Source organism: Pelodiscus sinensis, chromosome 4 (genome assembly GCF_049634645.1).
Source record: "Pelodiscus sinensis isolate JC-2024 chromosome 4, ASM4963464v1, whole genome shotgun sequence".
NCBI classification, from domain to species: Eukaryota; Metazoa; Chordata; order Testudines; family Trionychidae; genus Pelodiscus; species Pelodiscus sinensis.
In genome coordinates, this window is record NC_134714.1 from 15,304,213 (window position 1) to 15,329,454 (window position 25,242).

The following is a 25,242-nucleotide window of genomic DNA, read 5'->3' on the forward strand; positions in this document are numbered from 1 at the left end:
CAAATCCTTCTTGTTAGAAGCTGGTGGAAAAAGAAGCCAGAGACAGTCATTTGCAGGGCAAAGCAGGAATTCTATAAAATCCAAGATGTATGCTATATATTCTTGAATGCCATCTACTGGCACCTTTATCTATTAACCAACATTTTACATAGGATAAAATGTTCATGTAACATCCTGAAATTCAAGTTGCCTTACTGGATTCAGGAATCTAACTTCTGGCATTAAGTTTGAAGATTTTGGCTTTCATCTATTAATAGGACCTGATCCAAAGCTCATTATGTTAGTGGGAGTCTTTTCATTGATTTCAATGGACTTTGGAACAGACTTGTTAGTGAGTGGGAAGGCTTCACTAGTATGTTGTTTTATGGCACAATGGAAACTAAAAATAAGACTTGCAGAATGCAAAAATGGATTTTTCTGCTCCATTTACCAGGGGAAAGTAAAAGAGGCTTTGAGCTGGCTAAGTCTAACAGAGAAAAAGTTATCAAAGTTGTCAGTCGATACAGAAAATGAAACATATTACAGAAAGTTTCAAGTAAGTAGCATTTAACTGACATTTTTGAACATTATAGTATTTGCAAAGAGAAATATTAAAATAAGCCCCTCCCAAAGTTGCTTTTCATTGTGTTGTGCAGTCTGAAGATTTACATTTAGGAAAAAAAAATCACAGATTTGCCACTGGGTTTGGTAAATAAACCTAAGTCACTGAGAAAGGGTTAAGATTAAATCCCTCTCTAGAAGGAATATAAATATAGACTTCTCAGTTACTGTGGTGTTAATATGGTGTCTCAGGGTACGTCTACACTAGCTCATTAGTTCAAGCTAGGTAGGGTAATGAGGGCAAGCGGAGTTGCAAATGAAGCCCGGGATTTAAATATCCTGGGCTTCGTTTGCATGTTCCTAGGCTCCGCCATTTTTAAATCCCCCTTAGTCCGAACTCCGTGCCTGTGGCTAGACGTGGCACGGAGTAGGTAGTTCGAATTAAAGATCTTAATTCGAACTACCGTTACTCCTCATTCCACGATCCATTAGGATCTTTAATTCGAACTACCTACTCTGTGCCGCGGGTAGCCGCGGGCACGGAGTTCAGACTAAGGGGGATTTAAAAATAGCAGCGCCCGGGAACATGCAAATGAAGCCCGGGATATTTAAATCCCGGGCCTCATTTGCAACTCCGCTTGCCCTCATTTCCCTACCTAGCTCGAACTAACGAGCTAGTGTAGACGTACCCTCACAGTAGGCTGTCACTAAAGGGGTTCTGGAAATGTTGACTGCTACTTATGCCTTTGGGGAACAGGTTCCTCCATTTGTACAGGGGAAGAGTGGCCCGACTGCGCTGGCCCTAGCCTGCCCCCAGACCCATCCTCTGTTGTTCATTGGGGGGGACCCCATGGAGCTGTACTTCTGGAAGAATTTGGAATTTGCCGTCTCTATGCAGTTCTCTCCCTTGCCTGTGGTTCTGCTGAGTCCAGGGCCCCCTACGCTAACAGGGCGATAATCACAATCAGGCCTGCCAACATAGGCTGGCAAAACGGGCTCTTGCCCTGGGGCTGGTAATTCAAAGGGCCCCAGGGCTCCCGGTCACCACAATTGTGGCAGTGACAGTGGCCAGTGCGCCAGACCCTTTCAGTTGCCGCCACAGCACCAGGCAGTGCGCTCTATGTGGCACCGAGGGCAGTGGGAAAATGTGGAGGGCTGGCTGCTCTGTCCTCCCCTCTCCACAATCTGCACAAAGCCCTGCCCCTTCTGGGGGCACAGAGCTGCCCCTCCTTTGCCCAGGACCGATGGAGGCTGTTTGACTCCCCTGATCACAATGTATCCATGGAAGAACATGAACCCATACAAAGTCTGACTAAAAACCGAGGCACGCAGAGACAGCCAGGTTGGACTTATTGTATGTTTTGCAGCTGGTCTGGCGTTCTTCTTGGCAGTCTATGAATTGACAGTCAAAACACTAAAGTAAATGATGTTAAAATGTTTCCTTCCAGTTGGGCTACATCTGTGTGACACATGTAGGCCTGGTATCTAACGTGCAATACCCTTCTCTCCTTCGCAGTTCCCCCTGTTGACTATGCTTAGTCTGACAATCAACTTTTTTCAATACAGTTGAATAGTTATTATCCATAGAAAAATCTAGCGAGATTTCTGTGTATTTGCTTGGGCATAATGTATTAACATGCTATTAAAGATTCAGCTACACTGTGATTACCTACATTGTAAGGCCCCAATACTGGCTTATATAGGTGCCGACTCTGTGGGTGTTCCAGTCCTGGGGGAAAAATTAGCAGGTGCTCAGCAACCCCCAGCAGCTAAGCTCCTACCCTCTCTTCCCCCAACACCTTTTTCCTGCTGGCGGCTCCTCCCCTTCACACCCAGCATCTTCTGCCACCATGAGACAGCAGTTTCACAGCATTCAGGCCTCTGGGAGGGAGGGCAAGGTGTGAGAATGCAGCACAGTCAGGGAAGAAAAGGCGGGGCAGAGGCTTGGAGCAAGAGACAGGGCAGGAAGAAGAAGGGCAGGGGCGAGGGTTAGGAAAATGGGTTGAGTGGAGTGTCAAGCACCCCCTGGCAAGGGCGGAAGTAGGTGCCTTTGTTGTCCGTACATGATTGTGCCCAATTCTCATTGCTCTCAGTGGTTTTATCATTCCATCATTCCTTATGCGGAACAGCCACTGAAGTAAACTGGAGCACGGAATTCACCTTCAACAGTAATATCTGGTTCTGGGAACTACAGCATGTGGTGGTTTCCCATTATTGATTGCGTTCCCATTGTAACCCTAGGAAATGCGATCATTTATAGCATCGTTCAATGAAGAGAAGAGACCCTTTCTGCCAGTGTTGTCTTCAAACAGAAGTGTGCCGGAGCTAAATGAAGATCGGAAACGGATGAGAGTGGCATGGGATAACCTAACCTCCCAGGTAAAGGAAGTATTTTCCAGCTGCTGTCTGTTTTTACCTTAGGGTTGCCAGAGGCATGTGGAAGGCCAACAGGTGGCACCAAATCTGGGACCTTTGGAGCTTAGTGCATGAGCCTCGACCACATGAGTTAAAACCCAAATGACTCTCTGCTAAGGCCACAAAGGAAACTGATTCTGTCTGTCTGTAAGTGGTGTAAGTGCCACTGTGTGGGACAAGTGTGTGGGTTACATGTGCAAAGCATGGTGTGGATCTGATTGTCCTCTGAGCTTGTCAGCATTCATATGGAACAGATTCCATATGAAGAGAGGCTAAAGCGACTGGGACTTTTCAGTCTGGAAAAGAGGAGACTGAGGGTATGTCTACACTACCCCCCTAGTTCGAACTAGGGGGGTAATGTAGTCATTCGGAGTTGCAAATGAAGCCCGGGATTTGAATTTCCCGGGCTTCATTTGCATGAAGCCGGCCGGCGCCATTTTTAAATGCCGGCTAGTTCGGACTGCGTGCCGCGCGGCTACACGCGGCACGCAGTCCGAACTAGCCGGCATTTAAAAAATGGCGCCGGCCAGCTTCATGCAAATGAAGCCCGGGAAATTCAAATCCCAGGCTTCATTTGCAATTGCGGATGACTACATTACCCCTGCTAGTTCGAACTAGCGGGGTAGTGTACACGTACCCTTGCAGACTAGATATTTTTTCCATGGCATGGATGGCTTTCCTGCATTACTGACTCTGCCATGGCAGTATGGTCAATCCCATTGGATAGTAATTTATAAAGAGCTCAGTCATGTCAACCAACCCTGGATTAAGGTGTGGAATGGCTAGGCTTGAAACTGCTACGCATCTCCTTGCTTGATAAGTGGCGAGTGTCTATATGGTGCTTTTGGACCAGACAGAGCATGTTGTTCACGATAGAAGTGATCTGTCACCACATCACTAGCTTTGGGTAAATGTACCAGGGACAAAACTTTGCTAGTCATCATATATTGACAAAACAGCTCAATTTCCTTTGCACCAAGAAGAGTGCGAGGGAGGGGGGCAAAATCTGACCTTGGACACACCCAAAAGACTTTCATTTCACTGCTGTGGGAGCTGCCAGCTTGCTACTGAGTGCAAAAATTTTCTGAGAGATACAGTAAACTTCCAATAATCCCGCACCTTTAGGACCCAGGGGGTGCTGGATGTGCCCGACTGTTGGAAGGAGGGGCTATGAAGGGTCTGGGTGGAGTGGGGGGGATGTGCCCCTTGGTGCTGTGGGACCAACCCGGCAGCACCCCAGCTGCTCTGCCCCAGACTTCCCCAAGTCAGCGGCTGCTGAAACTGACCAACGTCTGACTCGGGGAAGCCGAGGGCAGAGTAGCTCCAATTGTCCGGTTGCCCAGAGCACTTCCGGGTTCCAGATGGTGCCGAACCATTGAATGCCGGACCACTGGAGTTTCACTGTAGTTAGAACATTAGATTAACAAGTATTGTTTTTAATAGTCTTGCTAATCCCTGAGAATTGGGCAAGAAACAGATAGCATTTACCTTTGACTTGTATTTGCCTTTTAGATTAATGAATGGAAAACAAAGATGGACCAAGCACTGCCTCCTCCTCTAGACAGCATTGAAGTTTGGCTCCAAGAGGTAGAACATCTGCTGGCAGAAGATTTAGCTGATTCGCAGGACCACTGTAAAGCAATGGCCCTCTTCAAAGAAAAAATTAGATTATTTAAGGTTTGTTAATCAAAAAAGTTGTAGTTAAATCTGATCTTCTATGGAAGTGATGTTAGTTTTTGGGAGGAAATGTGGTTAGTGGATTGATTGATTTCTTTTGGAGGATATATTCACTTCTAAAGATGTCTGTGGTAGCAGCTGTTGATTGTGAACAATGGCAGGGTAACCAGCTAAATACAGAGCTTTATAGGAAAATTTTGTGACTTCATGGGGATGAGATGTAAGAGAAAGCTTTGGTGGAGTGAGGAAATAAAATTACAGATGAGCAAGTCTAATGTCAGTACCAGGCAAATCAGTTGAAACTATAGTTAAGAATATTTACTTGTTCCCATAACATAAGAACCAAATGAAATTAATAGGTAGCAGGTTTTAAATTAACAAAGGAAGTTTTTCTTCATTCAGTGCACATTAAAACGGTAGAACTCTTCACCAGAGGATCTTGTAAAAATGAGGACTTGAACAGTGTTCAAAAAAGAACTGGATAAATTCATGGAGGATAAGTCCATTCATGGCTATTAGCCAGGATGGGTAGGAATGGTGTCCCTAGCCTCTGTTTGTCAGGGGCTGGAAACAGGTGACAGGAGAGGGATCACTTGATGATTTCCGGTTCTTTTCACTTTCTTTGGGGCAACTGGCATTGGCCACTGTCGGATGACAGGATACTGGGCTAGACAGACCTTTGGTCTAATCCACTGTGACCGTTCTTATGTTCTAAGGAGTACAGTGGCACTTTAAAGGCTAACAAATTTATTAGTCGTATTAGAAAGATTAATTCTAACATAGTGTGTTTGTGTTCGTTATAAATATGCTCTGCATCTGTGGCACATCACTTGCAATTCCCAGGGGGCATCAGTATTTAATAGTAGTTTATATTAGAACATATTTATTGTTGCATTCCAAATTTTGATCACTGATATTCATAAGGGAATGTTGTGCAGTACTCTGACGTTTTCTGTGTGGGTGCTTTGTAAGTAAGTTTTGTTTGAGTTTTTTTGCAGCTGGCACCTGTGATATGTTCCCATGAGGCATGCAGCAAACAATTCAAATTCTGCTATCAAAGGGTTAATATATTTTCAGTGGGATAAATGTTTCTTGAAATAGTGAGTTTACAGTATCAGGCGATTAAAACTAAAGATATTTATTTATAAGGTATTGTTGTCAATCACCTAATGTGGGGCAGAGAAGAGCTCCATATTTTGAAAAGAAGTAATATTGCAATACAATATTTGGAGAGGGTGTCATTAAAAGTAAACACTGGCATGATTGAAATAATGCACTGTTGCCTCTATTTTTTTATATAGTAAATACGCTCATATTGGGTTAGTGTAGGACATACAGTTATACTGCACTGAATAAAAGCTGAAGTGAGATTGTCTGGTAAATGTTTTTTCTTAGTAGCTCACACTGTAATATGGGAGTGAATTTCATAGTCCCAAATAAAAATAATTAGCAGTGAAATATATTAATTATAATTTTTTTCCAGGGCTTGATGGATAATTTTGACTGTCACTTGATCACCCTTCAATCATTCGAGAATAAAGATGAGAAGGATATGCCACTGGTACCACTTGAGAAGCTAGATGACATGAAAAGAAGGTTGCAATTCTCAGATTTACCCTGTTGGGCACCCGAGTTGATTACATTCATATTAAGTTAAACTATTGTTTTTTAGCAAACGTAGCATCATTATGGGAAAACACTCCAGTTATATGCTTTCTGTGTTCAGATGTAGGGAAGTGGTAGTTCTTTTACAAGGAGTTTATTACTATCTAGTACAAACACAGGCAAAGCACTTCAGCCACATGTTAGAAACAAAAATAGGCATCATTCTGACTTTAAACTGGAGTGAGGATCTTGCAGAAGTCTATTTTGAAAACCTTTATGGAAAAAATTGGGGTTTGATGTAGTGATGTTAAAATGCATTTTATTATGTAATTGTGTATCTGCTGAAAATGTCAGTGGTTACATGGGGGGAGAGGAAGGCAGGTGGCTCCCCAGAAATCAGTGCATGCAGGCAACTGGCTTAAAAGCCAGGCCTCTCCCTCCTGTGCTGCTGCCTCTGATACAGATGTAGCAGTGGGAGAGGGGCTATGTGTAACAGTGCATGTTAACTGATGAGCCCGGACTTATTGGTTAACTGTGTAAACAGTTACTTTCACATCCTTAGTTTGATGTGGGTTTTGGAGAAGAGAAGTGGTTTGGTGTAGAAGGGTTATAAGATTATTCCAAGTAAAAGGCAAGATGAGTTGGTAGGGGAATATTAGTTTTAATCTACTCATTAAAATTAACCACTATGTTTAATTTGTGTAAATTCTGAAACACTTAAAGTATTCACGTGTTCTTTTGTCCTCCATTTAATTTGTTCTTGGTCCTTCTTAATTATGCTGCTCAGGTATCATTATGCAGTTACAAGCCTGAAGTGACAAATCATGATGTGTGCTGAACTAGAGACACCTTTCAAGGATCTGATGTTCAGACAGTGGATGCATAGCCCATTCTGAAATCAGACCCTTTTTAAGGTTTCTTGAATTGGATGTACAAAAATCAAGGCACTCAAATCATTACTCATTTAAATAATTAACCTGAAATATTTTAGATTTTTTTCCCCCTCATCAACAGTAAGGACTACATTTACATATGATATCTGGAATTCAGGTACATTTTAGGTTAGAGGTCTCTCTTTGTAAATGAATGCCTCATTATATCCAGTGTAATTCTAAAACGCTACTGTTTTCCAGATTCAGCAATATCCAGTCTACAAACTTCAGCATACTTCTAGAATACCACTACTGTCTGTGCGCGGCTATCTTGGATGAAGTGACATTAAAGTTAAATATCCGGGACATCAGATATGGAACTAAAGAATCCGTGGAACTATTGTTGAGAGACTGGCATGTAAGGTTAAAAATAGTTTATATGTTTGGCAACTTGTCCAATTTAAACTGGTGGCAGTTGCCTTTGATACAGCCTTAGTTCTAATCTTATCCAGCATGGGCTTTCATAGCTGGAGTAGGGATGTAAGAGTTTAACCAGTTAACCAATAAGCTGATGCGTATTGGTTATCCCCACTGGTTAAACTCTTCACAGATCTGCTGGCAGTCTTGACTACCGTGTGGGGCTGGGAGTCCTGACAGTCCTTGAGCACTTAACCAATGGAATTTTTATTGGTTACACAGTTAATATTTTTATTCATTTTTTACATCCATAATCTGGAGGCAATTTGAGAGTGGGTTTCAGGTTGAACCAGTATATTTATAAAAGGCCTTGCTGTCACTGTGTTCATCTTCCCATTTTCCTGTACACAGGTGTATGCCTCATCTAGCTAACACATGCTTCACACTAGAACAGGGGTAGGCGATAATTTTTTAATGGGAGGCCACTCCAAGGTTTTGGCAAGGGGTTAAGGACCACACTTCTGTGGAGTCTGGGAAGGAGGTTGGGTAGAAGGGAGCTTGGGGTAGAGGATTGGAGTGCAGGAGGAGGTGTGGGGTCTGAGAGGGAGTTTGAGTGAAGGAGGGGGTTGTGATCTGGGGTAGGGTGCAGGAGAGGATTCTGTCCTGGGGAAGGAGTTATAGGAAGGGGTGCAGGGTCTGGGAGGGAATTATGACCTGGAAGAAGGGGATACAGAGAATTTGGGTGGTGGCCTGGGGCAAGTTGTTGGGGAGGTCGGGGGCGGAGAGGAGGTGGGGTGCCAAAGGCACCTGCCTAGGCAGCTCCCAGCCAGCAGATCTGTAGGAACCTGAGGCAGGCTCTCTGATGAAGTCTGTCGGCTAGCTGATCCACATGGCTCTGCTCTGGGTGTGGGGGCGGACGGAGGGAGTAAGGGAGACTTCACATGCTGCCTCTGCCCCCAGCAAAATTTCTAAGCTCCTATTGGCCAGAAACTGGCCAATGGCAGCGGAGAGATTTTTCTGGCCGGGGGATGGGAGGGTAGTGTGTGAACTCTCGCTCCTCCTACCCCAGCAGCCCAGATGGAAAGCAGTGGGCTGTTGAAAGCATGAAGTGCTTCCTGCCTAAGGATTCCCGTAACACAGCCACGGACCAGATCTGGTGGCTTGGCGGGTCTGCTGGCAGCCTCTTACCTACCCCTGGACTAGAATAAAAGTGAGACAAGAAGTCTCTTTTATTGGACCAACTTCAGTGGGTGGAAAGGTACAAGCTTTAGAGTATACAGAGCTTTAAAGGAAAACTCAGTCCAAACCACTGCTTTTCATTTGGTTGTGAGTCCAAATATTATGAAAATAAAGAGTTTTGGTAGGATTTTGAGCAAAAACCACGAGCAGCGATACTTTTTCCATGATAGGCCCTGAGTATCCCCCCCTTCTCCCACATTTCTCTCTTTTGCTTATGTGATTATCTGTGCTTTCCTCTCTTGTGTCATTGTCTTCAGGGGCAGTTGACTAGCCTCCTTTCCTCCTGTAGTGTTTAAAGGGCCAACAGTATCAGCTCACTCCCTGCCTCAAATTCACAAACATCTCACTCAAGACAGCAGGAGGTCTGCTGTGCCTCCTGTCACAGTTCTGAAGCATCAGGGCTCTAAATGTAGAAGCCGTCAGCCACCACCTGCTACTCCCTGAGAGTAATACTGAGCAGCCCTTCTTTCTCTTCCTCCCCAGTCTGCACATATCCTTATGGACCTCACTGGGGTTTAATTGCCCTTACTAATTAGATTTTGTGCTTATCTCCCATTTTGTGACTGGTTATTACGGAGCATATGGGGCTCAACATTATAGTCCTTAGGCAGGCAATGCTCCAATTACAATCAGTTCTGCCATTGACCAAGCTACTGCCTCTCAGGTTTATGGCAGTGATGGAAGAACCCCTTTGGTCAGTAGAATGATTGTCTGTACTACAGCAGCACTTCTAGTGTAGGCCTGCCCTAAGTGTTTGTGTAGACAAACCCTCAATGCATGAATCAGGAATGCTCACAGAAGCAACACTTTGCGAGAGCGGGCTCTATAACAGGGATAATTCATGCAAAGAGTGAAGGATGGGATGCAGAGGAAGTAAGTAGATTTTGTTCCATTTGTTTGGCCTGTCTCTTCTTGTTTCATCTACTACCTATTTGAGAGAGTTTGTCTGTTCAAGAACTCCTCCTAAATGGTAAGAGCTAGGACTACCGAATTAGGTATATAGCTTCCTCTTATCATAACTTAAAGCAAGATAAGGGTTTGGTTGTGCCAGGAAAATGGGATGTGTCTGGAATGGGATTGCTTCTCATTAAATCAAACAGAAAGGAGACAGAATCACCAAATCAAGGATAGTCCTAAAAACTGACATAACTCAGCAAATGTTGAAAGACTCAACCAGAGGTGAAAGTAAGCTGGTGCTCCATTCCTCTAAAAGAAAGAGGAGCTGGCTGGTTGGTCTAGTCAGCTGCAAGAGGAGGCAGTGTGTGCTCCCATCCTGTCTCTAGGGGCTTTGCTACAGGCTGCTGCACTAAGCAGCAGGCAGCCAGGCTGGTGAAAACAGCTGGCTGGAGTAACTCCTCTCCCCCTCCCCGCCATCTGGGATTGGCCCAGTTCTGAGCCTCCTCAGGCATCCTTTATGAACTGTGGTGTTGGGAGAGGGAGGAGGGTCAAAGTCCTCCCTCCCTCTCCAGAGTATGTACATTTTCCTTTTAATTTAAAAAAAAAAACCCTTAATTGAGTTGGAGAACTGAGCAAAGCTGGGTAAATCTCCTAGTGTTCTAAAAAGTAATTTATCACAAACTGAATTTTCTAGTGATAGAAATGTAGCCGTGTTAGTCTGGTGTAGCTGAAGCAAAATACAGGACTATGTAGCACTTTAAAGACTAACAAGATGGTTTATTATGAATTTTCTACATACTTTTGTATCAGTCCGTATTACCCATCCCATTTCTCTTTAATTTTGGGCAGGGTTTTATTGAAGAAAGGGGATTCACAACTCAACTAGAAACTGCTTTTCAAATATGTGAAGACATGAGAAACAAAAACATAAGCATGAATATTTTAGGTAAGTGCATGCAAATCACACAGTACTTTAATAAGAGTTGTGCTTTTAACTGACACATTATTAATGTTTTTAATTCCTGATACTTTTATTTTCTGCAGAATGTTGGTTTTGTAGAGTTGGTTTATGTTTTTCCAAACTGTGAATGAGATTCCCCATAACCACCAAAAGAAAGAAGGGTTCATGTCTTTATTTTGGCAGTTTCCATGAAGCTGACAAATATGCTTAATATTATTTAGAAATGTATGGGAATCAATGTCTATTTCTAACTTTCATTTTATGATGTGTTTAATATTCTAGCTGGTGATCCTCAAGATATTAATAAACTGTTTAAGATGGTAGATGCTAAGATTTCTATGTGCAGAGAATATATTTACAATGTAAACCTGGTCCTACAAAAAATTCTGTCGTCTTGGGACACTTATATAGAGAACATTCATTTACTGAAGGCCTGGTTGGATGAAACAAGAAAAGAACATCCTAAAAAGGTATTTGATTCAATGTCTCCTTGTGATTAAGCATAAAGATACTTGTTCAACTTTTTAAAGCACTTTGAAGTCTATGGATGGAAGTGCAAAATACTATTATTTTGGGAAATACATAAAACCGCATAGTGCTGTCTTGAATTCTTTCAACGCATTTCTATAGGTCCCCACTGAGATTCTGGCGAAGTGGAACTCGGTGCATGGTTCCTTAAATGAAGCTGGAAACTTTTTAATTGAAGTCAGCAATGAGCAAGTGAGATCAGATATTTCTAAAGAACTGAAAAAACTGAACGCAAGATGGGCTAAATTTATAAAGAGAACAAAGTTTGTAAGTAACTGCAGCTCTATTTTCCTTTCATGTGATCACTTTGTTGCTATAGATTTCCAAAGGACAACTGTGTTTTTAAAAGTGTAATTATCCCTTGTAATGTACAGATCAATAAACTTTCATACAATTCAGTGTGAGCCATTTTAGAGCAGGTGGGGCACACAACACACAGAGGCTCTCAGAGTATGTCTACATTGCAGAGTTTTTCCGGAAAAACAGCTGTTTTTCCGGAAAAACAGCTGTTTTTCCAAAAAAAATTTACTTACATCCACACTGCTGTTGCATTCTTTCAGAAAAAAAAATTGGAAGAACAGAGGGGCTTTTCCAATATTGGTAAACCTCTTTCTACAAGGAAGAAACCTTTTTTCAAAAGAGCTCTTTAGGAAAAAGGCATGTGTGGATGGGGAAGAGGAAGTTCTTTCAAAAGAAGAGGAAAGAGGAAAAAACACAGGTGCCCTAGTGGTCACTCCATCCATAGTAATCACAGCTGAAATGCGAGAGAGCATCCATTCAGTGTGTATGCTATCTTTTGAAAAAGCAGATCACTTTTTCGATGCGCTTTTGCTGTGTAGGTGTTCTCTTTTGGAAGACGCATTTTCGGAAATTCTCTTCCAAAAAAGCTTGTTCTGAAAGAAGCCTAGACATAGCAGTCTAGACATAGCCCCAGTTATAGCTCTCACTGCCTCAGGGGCATGTCTAGACTACGCACGGCTTCCAAAAGAAGATATGCAAGTTAGGCGCGAATTTACATATCTTCTTTGGATCCCTTTCTCAGAAGAGTTTTTTTTTCAGGAAAAAAAAGTCTGGGTGGGGTTTTTCACATGAACCCCACCCATGAGGTTTACAGGGTTCTTTTGAAAAAAGGGGGTTTTGTATGGGGTTTTTCTGGGGGGGGGGGGAAGTCAGAAAAAAGGATGGGAAGAAGATATGCAAATTAGCACCTAATTTGCATATCTTATTTCGGAAGCTGCCCGTAGTTTAGATGCAGCCTTTATGTAAAAGGCCTTTAGAATTCTGTTAGCACTGAATACAATGGTGTAGATGGGTGAGCATATACAAGGGCCTCTTGTTTCAGGTTTCTAGATGAGCCCTTTAAAAAAGTACATTTAGCAACAATGCTGTTTTGCCAATAAATGATCAAAAATAAATGGTTGTGTAAAAATGCTATGCAACATTGTCACAGGAGATGAGATTACTGAGAATGCAAGAAGAGCAAAAGAAGTCAGATCTGGACAATAATGGAAATTCTCAGTCTCCTGCAGAGGCAGTGGCAGATACACTCAATATTACAGGTGATATTTCAACAGAGGCTACTAAGAGAAACATTCAGAAGGCAGAGGTAAAGAGTTCTCTTATATTCTAACTATTGTATCAGTACTTAAATCTGGATAGTTTATCTGTTATGTAGAGCCTGTTTTTTGGGGGCTCTATATCTCCGTTTCATTCCCAGCTTATCACCACAGCAGTTAGGTAGAATTCTTGTTTTTACTAGAATAAGTTTATTATCGTAGAACAGAGAGTCAAGCAATAGTGAGGAAGAATATTGGAAACAAATGTTTATCTAGAAAACACAATCATGACATACCTTCTAGAGACTTAGCTGAGAAGTTACTCTCTTTTCTAAAGAGGCTTACCTGAACCAAAGTTCTGACTAGACTTTTCAACCAAGCCCGATTTGTGACCCATCTTTCCAGAAGCACATGTGCTTCCCCACACCTCAAGATAAGATTCTCTTCCCCTACTGCATTTTTCCTCCTGCTAGATTCTTTCTGAAGCTTTTTTCTTTGAGATATGTCTATAATACACTGCTTTTACCTAGCCATGAGAGTGTGTTTGTCACCACTTCTGCTGACAAAATAAGTCTAGCTCCCTGGACTGACTTTCACTTTGTCAACATTTTTGTTGCTCAATTGCAAGTGTAGACAACGCCTTACAGTCCTTCATTTGCATTCAGTTCAGGCTGGTGATAGGGGACCCCACTGTTAGCAACACAATACTCTGTTTACAAGGAAATGGATATCCTGTCTGACAGAACCTGTTTTTCACCTTCGCAGGTGATTAGTACCATGATACAAACTTTAAGAATATATTTTTAGAGTATACACTAGGGATGTTAAATATTGGTTAATTGAATAGTCGAGTAACCTCATGAATTCGTAGTTATAGTACCCGGGGGCGGGGCTGGCTGCCAGTGTGTTCTGGCCCTACTCTAGAGGAGCCCCCTGCTACTTTGTCCTGCTGCCTCTGTATCAGAGGCAGCAGCATCGGGTGCCAGGTGGGAGCTGGTTTGCTCTTCTCGCGGACCAGTTACCTATCGCCATGTGCTGTTGCTGCCTCTGTGTCAGAGGCAGCAGCACGGGGTTGGTAGCAGCCCCTGTCGGAGGTGGGGCAGGTCTGAGCTCCCAACACAGTGAGAGCCGGGCTGCCTGCCTGTCTAGCTCCTAATATGCTTTAAATGCAGAGCCACAGCAGGGGTAAGCCCTGGCCACCCATCACAAGCCAGGACTGAGCTGGGGTGCTGGCCAGCCTGCTAAAAAATTTACTGGTGGGGGAGGGTAATGCATGTACTCTATAGCATTAACCTATACGCTTTTGTTTATCTGTTAATTGGTTAATTGACTACACTGTTACTTTCCTAATATACGCAACTCCTTACATAGTATTTGTACCTATATTTCACAGTGACATTGATGTATGTAATGACATTGCCTTTCATTTGAGACCTCACATATCATTATTTTGGTGAACAGGAGATTCCTGTAATCTGTCTGTGTCCCCTTGTCAGCTGGCTTCAAGAGGTTCTTAGGTTGCAGAGTAAAAGCCAAAAAGGAGCAAATAGGCTGATAAAATCATGGAAATGGGGTGTGAGGGAGAAGTAAATTTTTAGCATGTTGCAATGCTAACTTTGCTAAGAGTCTAAATCTTCCATGTTCATAGCTTCGAGAAAAGAATGCGGATGTAATTGAACAAACCACTGAGCTTCTGCCCAGAGTGGAGATAATTGAAGAGCTTCTCAAAGGGATGGAAAACTGGGCCACAGAAACTGAATGCTTTCTTGAGACGATCCAACATGAAGGCTGTGTGGGAAGCTCCAGAGAAGAATCTTTGCAGGTAGAAATGCAAGTCTAAAATGTAAAATATCTACCCATTCATCAGATTTTCAGACCTGAGTTATGAATTCAGTGGCTTGTGTAAAATGATGCAGGAATGAGAATGGATTTTGTATTCATACATGGTTAACTAAGAGAAGGAGGTGCCATAATGTTGCTGGGTGGTTAGGGGCTAGGTAAGTTGTCTAAAGTTTTTCAGGATGGCTCCTGTTAGAGTCCTGAACATCCCATCATGGTAATGGCTTTTTTCCCAAATATTGGCATCCTTAGATTACACTCGCAGTCTAAAAAAGATGGTCAGTCTTATTCTTTGGCTGTTGTGTGATTAAGGTGCTTCCTTCCCCTCAATAATCCAGGACACTCCCTGCATAGCACTCCCTGCTAACTAATGCCCTGGAAATTAATCAAGTGAGAGTGTGATGAGTGCTGGTGATATATTTACTGCTGTCATCCCTTGGGGAAAAAAGCACTTTATTCCACCAGTCTTTTTTGGCTGGAAAGGGGACCTGAAGAGCTCTGGCAGGGCTGTGAATCAGTTGTCTGCTGTGTACTTTGTTGTGCATCTGGATTTGTGGGAGATGGACTCAGACATCCACTCTAATGCTAAGCGTGGCTGCGACGATCTTTGTTTTTAGTCTCGGTTACTTTAAATTGTGCATTTACATTGTGCATTAGATTTTGCATTCCTGCACTGGGTAAAGTCTCTATAGCATTGGGATGTGTGAGCATGTTAAGAGGGTGTGGTGTGCACAATGTATGTGTGTGTGTGTGTGTGTGTATATATATAACTAAATTCCTTTCTCATTGTGACATTTGCTTGTTAAAAATATTGGAGATGAAGTGCTCTTAAATTTCTATACCTTGTTTCAATAAGGCTGTAACATAACTGTTCCCCATGAATATACGAGATCAAGTCCTTGCTTCACTTAATAGGGAGAAATTTTAATAAAGCATAGATTATCGTCAGAAGACTGGTAATATATAATTTGAAAATGAGGTGAATATTTATACATCAGAACAGCACTCAAAGGCACATAGTGATAAATATCCAAACACAGCTGTGTAAGCTGTGATTTCAAAATATCCAAGCATGTTTTCTAAACAGCTAAGTGCACATTAGGGGCTCACTTCTGCATGCAAATATACACTTGAATAACTTCGCTTCTATGAGATTTCCTATTTACTTCAATAAGACTGCTCACAGGTTACTGTTAGGCTATATCTAGACTACACTTTATTTTCAAAAGAGGATATGCAAATTTATCCTCTGGAATTTGCATATCTTCTTCCGATCTCACTTTTGAAAGCGGGTTTTTCGAAAGTGGAAGTAGTCTGGATGCAGGGGGTTTTTTTACCCCCTCCCTTTTGAAAACCAGCTCGTTATTAAAAAATTAGGTTTATGCGTTTTTTTCAAAAAAAAAAAAAAAAAAAAAAAAAAAAGGGGGGGGCGGAGGGAGCTCAGAATAAAACCACGTCCAGACTACTTTCGCTTTCGAAAGACCCGCTTTTGAAAGTGAGCTCAGAGGAAGATATGCACAGTCCCGCAGAATTTGCATATCCTCTTTCAAAAATAAAGCGTAGTTTAGACGTACCCTTACTGTTGTGTGTACTCATGTTCATGATCAGACAGTGGTCATTCAAATGTATGCTTTACGTGGCTAGTAACGAGGCTGTATGTATACAAACATATTTTAAGAATACTTTAAAATAGAAGACTAAGCAAAGAAATGTAACATCATGTGAGAATAAGTACCATCGCAGAAGTTAAGTACCAGTCAAATATGCGTATGGACGTCACAGGGTTCACTCACTTCTAGGGGTGCCTTTTTCTGGCCACTTTAGGGATTAGCTCTTTCCAGGCACTACAGCCGTTTCTGGTGCTCTCTCCACCTATTGTTCTCTCACCCAGTGGACCCCCTCGATCCAGGAGCTGCAGCTTTCTCTTTGAGACTAGGCCCTCCATCCATGTCACTGTGGTCCTCATCTTCCAGGGATCCAGAATCTTTCAGCATGAGCTATCCCAGGCAGTCCAATCCCCACTTCCCCCATGACAGGTGGGATTGCTCAGGCCCACCCTCTACCTCAGGTTCTAGTTCATAGGCCTCTCTCTCCAGGGTCTGTCTTGCTGCTTTTCCTCTGAGCCTTCTTTGTCTTTCTGGTTCTCCCCATGCTCTGTGGTTACTTTCTACACACCTCCTTTCTCCCAGGGAGTGACTGCAGAGTACTTCCCTGCGGCCCCTACTCCTGGGCTTTTTATGGGCCTCTCCTGTTCCAATCCAACAGAGCCTCCTTTAATTAATCCCTGCTCCCTGGCTTTTCCTCCAGGGGTAGCCTGCTCTGTTAATTGTCCTACCTAGTCACCTTAACCCCATCAGGGCTTGTGGGGTAAGAAGGGGGGGGGGGACAATATCCCACCACAGTGGAATTAATTAGTCAGCTTGACAACTTGTTTTCTCTGCTTCCCTTTTTGGTTGGCGCCAGATCTCTTTCCCCTCTCACCCTGTTGATACTTTGTACTGCATGATAATAACCCTTAATTGCAAAGCATGGTCCATGAGTGACCAAACATTGCCTACTTGTCTTTCAGTTCAGTTCCTAAAGCTACATGAAATAAATAATAATAAAATAATAGCATTTAATATTGAAGACTTTTGTGTTTCATCTAAACAGATCCTAGCTGCCAGAAGAGCCATGTGCCAAGAACAAGTTGCTGCAGCAGAAGAAATCTTGCAAGTTTTGACACGTAATATTTCAAGTCAGGTGTCCCTCCTGGATTGTCAGACAGCTGGGCTACAGACACGAATTAAAGACGCCAAAGATAGACTTCAGGTCTCTGTTCCCTATCACTAGCATGTTCAGTACACAGATATCCTTATCTGTAGTACTCAGTGATTAGAAAAACTACTTTTAGGGTCCACGTAAACTATAATTCTTGCTAAAAATATTTGAGCTTCTCTTCTCTTGTTAGGTGCAGAGGGAGAAGAGATTTCAAAATTAGTATCCAAAGCTGAGTAATGAATGATATGTTGAGTCATGTTATGAAGGAATATTTTAAGTGTTTTAACGATACCCACACCCTAAAAATTGTATTTTTGTTTCTAGGCTGCCATGATTAACCTAGACCTTGTCTCACCCAAATCGGAAGAGAGACTGTCAGAAAAGGAGGTCATGCGTAATTTTGAAGAATCTCAGAAGGAGCTTGAAACATCTATTTTAAAAGCTGTACAACTCGTTAGCCATAAAGTGAGCAGGGATCAGCACATTTTGAAAAATGAGGTAGGTTCCAATATTTATTTTCTACCTGAGTCATATGAAGCCTTTGCCTATCAGCAAATATTATTTCATAGCAAGATTTTATGACTAGAAGATTATCTTACAGCATTGGTCCCCAAACTTTTCATGGTCATGTCCCCCTTATCCCATCTGTGGCCTCCCTTAGGCCCAGAGTGTGGCTGTATTTTTCAGGATGGGGGTAGGGAAATGCAGACAAGAGTAAAGGGGCCAAGGCTGGGGTTGCAGCTGGGGACCATCCTGGGGCCAGGTGCAGGAATGGATCTGCAGACAGAGGTTGAGGCAGAGGCTGAGTGTGAAGTTGTGGTTGGGAGCAGAGGCTGGGGGCGGGGCTGGGCATGGGACTGGGAGCTGGGCTGCCCCCCCATGTTCCTTTACACCCCCACCCCACACTTTGGGGACCTCTGTCTTACACTGATGTGGAAAAGAGCACGTTTCTTGGCAGTCTTCACAACTTTTTAAAAACTTTTTATTTTATCATTATTAACATATCTGAGCTTTCTGTAGAAATATTAAGAACTCTTTCTCAAAACCTGGACTTTATCATTACCTGTATGTATTTTTTTTTTTTTTTTTTAAGAACCCCCAAGATGGTAACCTCACATAATAAAATCTTAATTCTGAAATAGGGTTGTCGGGAGTTTTTCCATTGAAAGGATTTCTCAAAATTTGTTTCTCCATGTCACTAATCCTAGGAGTGTCTCCTTTTCCAAAAATGCCCTTTTATGCATTAGTCATAAGTGTGTTATCAGAGTTTGAAAGCTGACTGATCAAGTGGCTATCAGACGCACAAGTAACTTTTTGCACTTAGCTTTGACACAGTTGTCTTGAAGGGAAGTAAAACCTCGCTTAGATTATGTTGTTTATAATTATGACAGCAATATGGGGTGTTGTGATAAAGATTTTACTTATGTAAAAGGAAATTGAAAGTTCTCAGAGCATCTGTAATTCATCCTCCTTGTGTATATAAGTTATTCTGTGCACTGTATGTTTCCATCATCCCCATCCTTAGGCAACTGTAAGACTTTCGGGAATGTATAGCTCTGAACCACAGTCGTGTTTCTTGTCTCGTTAAAAGCCTTTGGTCTCCTCCTTTATAGGGATGTAAAACCTAATGTTTAACTGCATAACTGACTAATCAGGATCCCAGGTGGGGGGCTGCTCCAGCCCAGCAGGAGTAGCCTCTAAACGTAGGGCTCGCTGGGCTGGAGCAGCCCTCTGCCTGCAGCAAGCTGCGGGTGGGTGGCTGTTCCTGGGGGACTGGTTACCCCTTCACAACCTTATCCTGTGTCCCAGAAGAAGCTTTTCAAAAGTAGATAGAAATGCTGAATGCCTTAGATTTTTGGGTGCTTAACTTGTCATTCCTTCGAGACATCTCATTCCTGAAGTGCTGAGAACCTGCCGTCGAAAAATCCAGACCTCTTTAACATGGGTACCCAAAAACTGAGGCACCCACAAGCATTTCTCCTTTGAAAATCTTGACCTTGGGCTAAAGCGCACTATTTAGGACAGCCTTGGGCCGGAAGGCAGTGCAGAGTCAGCACTGGGTATGCTTATAGCAGGGGTCACCAACCTGTGGCTCGTGAGCCAAATATGACTCCCTAGGGAGCCAGATATGGCTCTTTTGGAGCTTCAACTCAGCCCTCCCAGCTCCCCCCGCAGCAGGGAACCGGTGCTGGCGCTACAGCCTTACGGCCCCCCACAAGACTGGAATGCCAGCGCCGGCTTCCTGCAGGGGTGGGTGGGGGGAACAGTGGAACCGCTGCCATTTTCCTTCCCCCTCTGGGACACACTTACTGGAGGCTTCCTTCTGGTGAATGAGTAGTGGGAGGCCGGGTTACACAGTGCCTGTGCTGCGGCAAGAAAACAAGTAAGTGTCCCCCCCCACCGCCTCATGCCCAGATCCACACCTTCACCCCCTCAACCCATCCTCCCCTGGCCAGTCATCCTGGTCACTCTCGCCCTCTGTCTGCTCCTGCCCCCTACCTTTGCTCCTTGCCCTCCTCCCCCCCAGCAAGACACCCTGCTCCCTCCCCCTGGCCAGACACCCTACTCCCAGCCTGCTCCTACATCCTACCTCACACCGTCACCTTCTCCTACACCCCACTTTCCACCCAGATCCTACAACCCCATTCCTATCCTATTTGCTGGCAGCCTTGTTCCACACACTTAACCCCTCATTTTTGGCCCCACCCCAATGCATAAGGAGGCCCCCAAAATCCACTAACCCTGAAACCCCAGAAGAGTAAATCTCTCCTCAGTCATTTTTGCCTCTTCCCCCACTTCCATGGCTCTGGTGCACCAGAGGAATGAGGTATTTCAGTTGGGGGCCACGTCAGTAAAGGCTGGAAGGTTTTTGGAGGGTGGTTTGTTTTTGCTTCTCACTTGTGTGGTCCCCGACTGATTTTTCTGTGGGTCAGTGGCCCTCTGCCATAAATAAAGACATTGTTGAAACCTTTTGTGTTGGATATAATATTTTGCTTTGTTTAAAAATGAAGCCTGGCCAATAAGCCCCTAATTGGGGCCCAGCCCTGATCTGGCCGCAGCGTCATAACACTCTTGCACCACCCCCCACACCAACCCTGAGCCCATCATACACCTAAACCCCCTGCCCTGAGTCCATCATAGCCCCACAACCCCAGACTCCTGCATCCCCAGATCTCTGCCATAACACTCCTGCACCCCCACACACCCAACCTTATGCCCTGACTCCATAATATACCCAAAGTCCCCTGCCCTGAGCCCCTTATACACTCCAACCCAGACTCCTACGCCCCCACATCCCAGCCTCCTGCCATAAGATTGACAGAAGACAGCCTGAATGCATCCATGAAGTTGGATTGGACCAGTTATGAGGTAAATGTCAAAGAAATGTGCATAAAGATGCAGCAGTAGAAGTCCCATTATGTAAAATCTGTGAGTACAATGTTTCATTTATGCTGTTATTAAGCATTGTCATTTTCAGGCATGCCAATGGGCATTCTTATACGGCTCTTTGTTGACCACTTGTTCTGAATTTTGTTGTAGTTTGGCTCTTTGGTTTGAAAAGGTTGCCGACCCCTGGCTTATAGGGATTCTGCCTCCAGGAGACACAGTCTCCTCCCATGCTTCCTATTGCACATGGGGAGCGTGCAGGTGTGCCTCATTGTCTGAGCATAGGGAGGAGCAGAGCCACTGATCCACATTGTCTACTCCCCCTTGATATGTAATGTTACCCACAAGAGGTATTGCAGGAGCCGTAGCTGCACTTTCCTAAGCATAGGGACTGTTCTTGGCATTTTTTCAGTCACAGAAAATGTAGGAGTGCAATTGTGTTCTGGCCTTCTCTATGTATCCATGCAAATGTCTGGGACAAATCTGGTCTTTTGCCATTATAGCCCAATAATAAACACCTTGTCATTCCTCATTGCGCAGGTTTGATATGATAATGACATTGATGATGTACATGAGTGAAGATCTGTTCTGTTGTGTTTTTTCCAGGAAGCTTTTAGCATTTTAGACACGAGAATCCTTGAAAACTTTTTGAAAGCAGCTGAACAATTGAAAAATATTTCACCAGCTCATGAAAAGGTAGCTGTGGAGGCAAGATGCAGAGATGTTCGTGAAAGATGGGAGGTGAGAAAATACACAGAAGAGAATGAGTTGCTTTTTCTTAGCAGACATGGTCTCTTGAAAAACCAATTTTTGTTACAAAAATAGAGGTTTTTACTTGCTTTATAGCCCACTGTCACTTTATGACCATTGCACTGAGACCGCGCTTTCTGTACTTTGCAGGCAGTTCATCGTGAAATCATATCATGTATTCAGTTCATAATGGAAATGGAAATAGGGAAATTTAATGCATCTTTTTCAAAACTCAATAAACAACTAAGTAAAGAGAAGAAACTTCTCAGTATCGGTAAAACCAAGCGACTTATAAAAGAACATGAGGTACTCTACAAAAATGCTATCCTCAACTTCTCTGCTTGTGACTGTATTGTGTATCCTTCTGCATTGTTTCATCTAATATTCTTTCTAACTTTAGACTTTTCCGTCATTAAACATCCACCTCCTTGACAGTAGGATGCTAACTTTTTTTTAGTTATAGTTACCTTATTTTATAATCACTTTTATACAGTGGTTTTATTTTTAATTTTTACTCAAAATGTGTAATAATTGAAAAAACCAACTTGAAATGCACTGTAGCTCCCATTCAAGGTAGTAGTTGCATGGCTAAGGATGTAGAGCTTGACTTTATCTATAATTATAATGGTTGTACCTGATTTGGGCTGTATACAAATTCATCACGCAATTTTAAGAGGTATTTAAATGGTTCATAGACCTGTGCTAATTCTCTGCTCAGAGGTAAATTTCAAACAGTGTGTAATTTCACACACTGCCATGAGGGCAGGGAACTGGACTTGATGTCCTCTTGAGGTCACTTCCAGTTTTAGTATTCTATGATTCTATGAAACTTTGGTTTACTTCTCATACTTTTACTCATGATTTTTTTTGAGTTATCTCTTTAATTTTCTTTTCACCTTGGACACACCTGGCCACCACTGTATTCCTCAAAACGTAGGTGTAAAATCCTGGCCCCAGTAATGTCAATGAGTTTTACCACTGATCTTAACAGAGTCAGGATTTCCCCAAGGTGTTTTTAATCTGAGGAAAAACAACAAATGAAAATCTGTATATGAAGGTATAAAAAGGAATAAGCATGTATCCCAGATAAATTCTGTTCTCTTCCTATTGGCCAAGAGAGTAGAGTATCATTTATTTCATTGTAGTTGCTTCTTACAGAGTGATGGAAAATATTCTAGAGAAATATCTCAGTCCTGCCATCACTGAAGTAAGTGGGAGATTTGCTGCTCGCTTCAGTGTGAGCAGACTTGGGCCTTAAGGTTGCTAAAATTGGAATAAAGAAGAAAAGACCCATGTAAGACAGAGCAAATCAAATTACAAGGTTACTAAGTGAGGAAAAATTAGTCTGTTGGTTAGAGCTGGGACTGTGAGTCAGGATTCCTGGTTTCTGTTCTTGGCTGTGTTTAGAACAGGGCCAGGGTTAGCCCCTGGTGGACCCCCCACACCTCTGTATTTACCTGCACCTCTGCAGGTACAGAGGATTACAGTTCCCATTGGCTGCGGATCGCTATTCCTGGCCAATGGGAGCGGCACCGCTGCAGGTCTGGGCCATCGCAGGTAAATATAGCGGCAGCAGCTGACCAAGGGCTAACCCTGGTGAACTGCTGCCATTTTGTTGCCAACCTCTGGATTAGAATATGATCAGGTAAGCAATTCAGGCCCAGATTTTTTTAAAAAATATTTAGGCACCTCACTTCTGTTAATTTCAGTAGGAGTTAAGTGACTAAATACTGGTTGGACCACTGTAGTCTGGACTTCCCTTGTCTAGCAGTATCTGTGGACCGGCAGCCTCTTGGATGCTCCCAGGCTGGAGCACTGTACACAGCAACTCCTCCCCTGCCCTCCCAGAGTTTCTGCAGCACTGCAAATAGCTCAAGCTCAGGAAGGGAGGAGAGGAGAGGGATGGGGATGATCAGGAGAAGTGGCAGGGTAGTTGCAGATCCATGCAGCCATGGGCTACAGGAGTGCAGCCCCTTGGCTGATGGTGGGGCTGAGAATGCAGTCTGGCAGCAGAAAGGCTGCACTCCTGGCCTCTGGCTGCATGGCTCTGCAGCCACCCTGCTGCTTCCTCTTCCCCTAAACGCTGCCCCCCCCCACTCCATTCCCTCTTGGTCAGTGCTGGCTTCTCTGCTGCTGCCGGAGCGGAACCCAGCAAAGGGGCTGGCATTGACCTCCCAATCATTGACTTCCCCTCCCCTTCCAGCAAATTCCCTGCTCTGGTGCTGGCCGTGTCCTGAGAGTGCTGGACCAGGGGGGTACAACGTGTACCTTTTAAATACCTGGTCTTTTAAACTCTTCATGCTTTTGTTCAGGTGTAAAATGGAGCTAACACTTGCCTGCATCAGAGAGGTTTTGTGAGAGTTAATTTATGTTTTCAAAGTGGTATGAGAGCCGCAGTTGAAAGTGCATTTACATGCAGTCCCTGACTTACGCGGATCCGACTTATGTCGGATCCGCACTTACAAACGGGGCTTTTCCCGCCCCGGAGCTCGCGGGCGGCAGGACCGCCCAGAGCGCAGCGGTCCCGCCACCATGTCCTCCGGGGCGAGAAAAGCTGCTCCGGGTCTCCCTGGTGTGCTGGGGGGGACTCCTCAGCACAGCAGGGAGACCCGAGCAAAGCCGCACAGGTGGCGGGACCCTTTGCTCCTTTGCCCTGGAGCAAAGCCGGACAGGCAGCGGGGTCCCCCGCCTCTGCGGCTTTGCTCCGGGACAAAGGAGCAAAGCCGCACGGGCAGCGGGGTCCCGCCGCCTGTGCGGCTTTGCTCGGGTCTCCCTGCTGTGCTGGGGGGGGACTCCCCCAGCACAGCAGGGAGACAGGAGCAAAGCCGCAGAGGCGGCGGGACCTCTGCACCTCCGCGGCTTTGCTCGGGTCTCCCTGGTCTGCTGGGGGGGGAGAGGGGGCGCAGCTAGTGCGCCCCCCCCCAGCAGACCAGGCTTTTGTTGCGGGACGCCTGGGGTAGAGCAGCTGGGGTGCTGCCGGGTTGGTCCTGCAGGGACCTACCCGGCAGTGCCCCAGCTGTTCTGTCCCAGGAGTCCAGATTCAGCCGCTGTTGAAACTGATCAGCGGCTGATTCCAGGAAGCCGGGGGCAGAGCAACTCCTGCCTAGGGCTTCCTGTAGTCAGCAGCTGATCAGTTTCAGCAGCGGCTGAATCTGGAGCCAGTTCCGACTTACATACAAATTCAACTTAAGAACAAACCTATAGTCCCTATCTTGTATGTAACCCGGGGACTGCCTGTACTTGACAAACGAACGCTAAATAGAGCAGTGTCTGAATATAATCACATTGCCCTAATTTTAACATGTTTGTTCCTTCACATAGGCTTTTTTCTCTCCTGAAGGCTGCCTGGGGGAATTGAACAACAGCTTACAAGTTCTTAAAGCGATGTGCAAAAAACTGACTGCTAAAGAAACTCACCCAGAAACAAAGAAACTCATTGCAGAGTGTGAACAAAAGCAAGAACAGCTTCAGAAATGTGCTGCTGATGCTTACAGAACTCTGCTGTCCCATGTTGGAGATGGTCAGGCATCTGAACAAGGGTGAGTATTTTGCAGTACAATTTATCATAGCTCCATAAAATGAAGAAATCTAGATCATCTTCCTGCTACCACAGGATTGTAACTTGGAGCATATTCTTCTTGTGTACTTAGTTCTTTTAAAATATTTTGATAAAATTAGTCAATGTCATGTTAAACTAATCTCTGGCAGAGTTGCAGTGTTTGTTTTTTTGTCTTTTGAAACATATGGCAGTGTTCTTTCTTTGTATTCACTAGTTGTTTTGTTATTAAACTGAAATTTC

The 25,242-nt window shown here is 44.0% G+C and overlaps 1 protein-coding gene across 6 annotated transcripts in view; it reads left to right on the forward strand.

Annotated features, from left to right (window-relative positions):
* SYNE2 (spectrin repeat containing nuclear envelope protein 2) overlaps positions 1–25,242 on the forward strand; it is a 300,187-nt gene that overhangs the window by 57,504 nt on the left and 217,441 nt on the right. For all 6 annotated transcript variants that reach the window (XM_075926397.1, XM_075926393.1, XM_075926394.1 and 3 more), the window contains 15 exons: positions 434–535; positions 2,782–2,919; positions 4,468–4,632; positions 6,116–6,228; positions 7,371–7,527; positions 10,512–10,608; positions 10,906–11,093; positions 11,254–11,418; positions 12,602–12,757; positions 14,356–14,529; positions 17,199–17,357; positions 17,631–17,804; positions 21,300–21,434; positions 21,594–21,749; positions 24,765–24,982. In XM_075926397.1, the coding sequence (XP_075782512.1) occupies positions 434–535; positions 2,782–2,919; positions 4,468–4,632; positions 6,116–6,228; positions 7,371–7,527; positions 10,512–10,608; positions 10,906–11,093; positions 11,254–11,418; positions 12,602–12,757; positions 14,356–14,529; positions 17,199–17,357; positions 17,631–17,804; positions 21,300–21,434; positions 21,594–21,749; positions 24,765–24,982 (2,297 nt within the window). The remainder of the gene's footprint in view (positions 1–433; positions 536–2,781; positions 2,920–4,467; positions 4,633–6,115; positions 6,229–7,370; positions 7,528–10,511; positions 10,609–10,905; positions 11,094–11,253; positions 11,419–12,601; positions 12,758–14,355; positions 14,530–17,198; positions 17,358–17,630; positions 17,805–21,299; positions 21,435–21,593; positions 21,750–24,764; positions 24,983–25,242) is intronic.